Source organism: Rhinopithecus bieti, unplaced genomic scaffold, assembly GCF_001698545.2.
Source record: "Rhinopithecus bieti isolate Rb0 unplaced genomic scaffold, ASM169854v2 scaffold_1466, whole genome shotgun sequence".
In the NCBI taxonomy this organism is placed as follows: domain Eukaryota; kingdom Metazoa; phylum Chordata; class Mammalia; order Primates; family Cercopithecidae; genus Rhinopithecus; species Rhinopithecus bieti.
This window is the reverse complement of record NW_016803386.1, coordinates 28668-33128: the sequence shown is the minus strand read 5'-3', so window position 1 is coordinate 33128 and position 4461 is coordinate 28668. Positions and strand designations below refer to the sequence as shown.

At 43.3% G+C, this 4461-nt stretch overlaps 1 protein-coding gene and 1 pseudogene across 1 annotated transcript; one reads left to right on the top strand and one right to left on the bottom strand.

Annotated features, from left to right (window-relative positions):
* Positions 1 to 854: 854 nt before the first annotated feature.
* Positions 855 to 1277, top strand: LOC108535841 (divergent paired-related homeobox-like). The gene has a single exon (XM_017882212.1). It carries the CDS (start codon positions 855 to 857, stop codon positions 1275 to 1277), a length of 423 nt encoding a protein of 140 aa, XP_017737701.1.
* A 1023-nt stretch (positions 1278 to 2300) lies between these two features.
* Positions 2301 to 3595, bottom strand: LOC108535836 (claudin-7-like; annotated as a pseudogene).
* Between the last annotated feature and the right edge of the window lie 866 nt (positions 3596 to 4461).

Sequence of the window (4461 nt, the reverse complement as noted above, 5' to 3'; positions counted from 1 at the left end):
AAAAAAAAAAAAAAAAAACTGTTGGAATTTTGATAGAGATTGTGTTAATCTACAAATCAATTTTGAGAGAATTGCCATATTACTGAGTTTTCCATGATCATGGGATGGATGTCTCTCCATATATTTAGGTCTTCTTTAATTTCCCTCATCAGTATTTTTAAATGTTCACTGTACACGTCTTACACTTATTTTGTTAAAATTATTCTGAAGTGTTTTATTCTTTTTAAGACAATCATAAATGGAGTTATTTTTTAATTTCACTTTTGGAATTTTCATTGCTCGTACATAGTAATACAATTGATTTTTGTATACTGACTTAGTATCCCATCACTTTGGTGAACTTATTTGTTCTAACAGTTGTGTGTGTGTGTGTGTGTGTGTGTGTGTATAAATTCCTTGGGATTTTCTACATGATGATCATGTCATTAGCAAATAAAGACAGTTTTACTTTTTTACAACCTAGATGCTTTTTAATTTTTTTTTACTTGATTGCACTAGAACCTCCAGTACAATGTTGAATAGAAGTGGCAAGAGTGGGTAGTCTTGCCTTCTTCCTAGTCTTGGAGGCAAACATGCAGTCTTTTATGATTAGGTATGACGTGAGACAGAATTAGGAGAAATCCAGGGGGCTCTGGAGGATCCAGGAATCAGATTGGAAGCAGATAGGGCAGAAACAGTTGGAAGGGGTTGGGAATCAAGTGTGGCTGTGGAGTAAGCTATTTAAGTCTGGATTCAATCTCTACTAGTTCTTATCATTGGACCTGAACACAGGAGCACATCTGGATTAGAAGATGTCAGACTCAGAGGATCTTCCCAAAGGCAAGCACCAGATGCATTCACACAGGAAATGAACCATGTTCACTGAGAAACTACTGGAAGATTTGAACAGCTTTTTCAATGAGAACCTATACCCAAACCCCAGCCTTCAGTGGGCTTTGAAAATCGAAATACATCCAACAGTACTGGAGGTCTGGTTCGAGAACCACAGAGCAAAACTTAAGAAAGCAAAATGCGAGCATATTCAGCAAAAACAAGAAACTCAACAACCATCAATATCAGAGGGCGAAGTCAAGACCAGTGCTGGCCTGAGAAATACAGACACGCTACTCAGATTCCCCAATGCTGCTCATCCTATCGGCCTGGTGTATATGAATCTTCCGGCACCCTCATTCCTACTCATTCTGTACCCCAACCTTAAGATCCCTACATATGACTTCCCTGGCCAAAAAATAGTCCATTTTGGCTGCTGCCAAGATCCTAACATATACTGCCTCTAGCCCATGTGGGAATCCCAAGTTTGTTCTCCAAGCTTCAATTCTAGTTCTTCTTCCTGTTCCTCTCTACAAAGTTGAGAGAGATGCTAAATACAAAAAATTACATATTGTAAAATAAAACACTGGTGGTTTTGTGGATACTCTTTATCAGGTTGAAGGTTGAAGAAGTTCCCTTCTATTCTAAGTTTGTTGAGAATTTGTATCATGAATTTGTATTTTTCTGTGTCCATTGAAATTATCACATGGTTTTTGCCCTTTATTCTATTATGTTCATTTCCACGTGAATTTCATTTTCCTGAACTTTTACAAGGGAAATATGGATTTTATAACTTTATGACTAGAACTCTCCTGTTGTTTTTGTGAAGTGTCAAAAAATATGGTGGCTTAATTTCTGAGATCTCCAGACTCTGTTCCCCTCCTTACTTTTTCTGGCCCTGTTCTTTCTTTCGTCTGTATTGTCACTATCCTGTTCAATTTAGATTGATCAGCAAGTCTCTTCAGTGTGGATCTTTATCCTCAAAGGATGCTTTGGCTGGTTAGTTCTAAGAGCTTGTATGATCCAGACTATTTTAGATCTCTTATATCTTATTGCAGACCATTGTCATGGAGGTTTACCCCTACAGTTTTAGTTCCTGTTCTCACTTTGGCTCTCTAAACTTTCATTTAGTGCCTTTTGGTTATTTTGTTGTTCCCAGGTCAGCGAGATGCCCTGTTGCTTCCCTAAGCATGTTTCTGTACAGATGCCAGTACTATAGGTATTGTAGCTATCACTGGTCTATCCCTACTTGCTCATATATATCTTTTTACTTTCCAAAACTTATTTTTTATTACTATACAAAATGTGCACTCTCCTCTCTTTTTGTGTCTCCCACCCCACCCCCCAGAGAACAGTACATGGTGTGCAGGGATGGCGTGACCAGGAGGCGTTTGTCCTGCGCCCTGCCCACAGATTGAGCTCTGCCCCAGGTCTTTTCAGGCATCTAGATACACTCATAGCCTGTCAGCCTGGGGCAGAGGGGTCCCAACTCACAGGTACTCCTTGGCAGAGTTGGACTTAGAGTAAGAGTGAGGTACACGGTACCCAGCTTGGGTCTTATTCCCAGGACAAGAGCAAGAGAATAGTACACCTCCTAGGAGGGCCAGAGAAGACCCTGCCCAGCCAATAAAGATAGCAGGACCAAACTCATACCTAATATTCAAGGGGATCAAGGGATTGTAAAAGTCCGTGACAATCTGATGGCCATACCAGAAGAAAGCTACCAAGTCAGCAAGACCTGCCATGATGAAAATGATGCCTCTAACCATGCCTATCGTATTAGTCTGTTTTCACACTGCTATAAAGAAATACCCAAGACTGGGTAATTTATAAAGGAGAGAGGTTTAATTGACTCACAGTTTAGCATGACTGGGGAGGCCTCAGGAAACTTACAATCACGGCAGAAGGGGAAGCAAGGACCTTCTTCACATGGCGGCAGGAGAGAGAAAGCATGTGAGAGAGCAGGAAAAACTACCATTTATAAAACCATCAGGGCCGGGCACAGTGGCTCAAGCTTGTAATCCCAGTACTTTGGGAGGCTGAGGTGGGCAGATCACCTGAGTTCAGGAGTTCGAGACCAGCTTGGCCAACATGGTGAAACCCCGTGTCTACTAAAAATACAAAACTTAACTGAGTGTGGTGGGGGATGCCTGTAATCCCAACTACGTGGGAGGCAGAGGCAGGAGAATCGCTTGAACCTGAGAGGCAGAGGTTGCAGTGAGCTGAGACTATGCCATTGCACTCCAGCCTGGGCAACAAGAGTGAAACTCCATTTCAAAAAACAAACAAACAAAAAACCGTCAGATCTCGTGAGAATTCACTCACTATCATGAGAACAGTATGGGGAAACTGCCCCATAATCCAGTCATTCCCCTCCCTTGACATGTGAGGATTACAGTTCAAGATGAGATTTGGGTGGGGACACAGAGCCAAGCCATATCAGCTATACAGGCCTTCTTCACTTTGTCATTTCCCCCACAACACATGCACTTCATACCCATCGTGGCCACACACATATGGTCAGGAAGCCCAGCACCAGGTATGCCACCATTAAGGGCTCGAAGGACCTGCATGGCTGCTGGCAGGGCGAGCACCAAGTCATACATTTCACAGCTCATCAAGCCCATGCTCTGCGTGATGTAGTCCATCCACAGTCCCTTGTGATGATGCTGTTGCCCACACATGAGCTCATCTGCCACTGCAGGATGGCGGTGCAGGCCACAAGGCCCACCCAGCCCAGCAGAGTCATGGAAAAGTTCAGCAATTGCAGGCCCAAATTGGCCATTTCCACTCTCAGAAAAAATTGGGGGTGCTGGGCAGGCAACCCTACAGTAAAACAAATAAAACTTTGGGGCATCCTCATGAAAGACATCTTGGGGTAGAGTTTTTAAGTCATCCAAAGAGACAAAGAAGCTTTTGGCCAGGTGACCGCAAATCTTGTCACCTGAAGTACACACAAATTGACCCCTCTGGTAGAGTGATAGTCTCACAGCAGAGGGAACAGGCCCATATTTTGTGTTTTGAGGAAAACAATTTATCGTCTAGCTTTGTTGTACAAATAACTCTTACTTTAAAAGAAAGCTAGCAGCTGGATAACTTGAACGTGAAAATGGGAAACCGAGCCGGGCGCGGTGGCTCAAGCCTATAATCCCAGCACTTTGGGAGGCCGAGACGGGTGAATCACGAGGTCAGGAGATCGAGACCATCCTGGCTAACACGGTGAAACTCCGTCTCTACTAAAAAATACAAAAAACTAGCCGGGCGAGGTGGTGGGCGCCTGTAGTCCCAGCTACTCGGGAGGCTGAGGCAAGAGAATGGCGTAAACCCGGGAGGCGGAGCTTGCAGTGAGCCGAGATCCAGCCACTGCACTCCAGCCTGGGTGACAGAGCAAGACTCTGTCTCAAAAAAAAAAGAAAAGAAAAGAAAATGGGAAACCAAAGAACAAAAGTGAGGTATGGCAACCCCTGGGACTATGACAGGTGTGTGTCAGGGGAGGGGAAATCATTTTTGTTAGATCACATCTTTGCACCAGGTGGCAGAAATAATTGGGAATGGAAAGGAGTAAACAAACAACAGCAACAACAAAGGTGACACTTTACCTCTATTACTTCAACTACTACTTTAACTTACTAATTTGTGTTTTTTAAATTT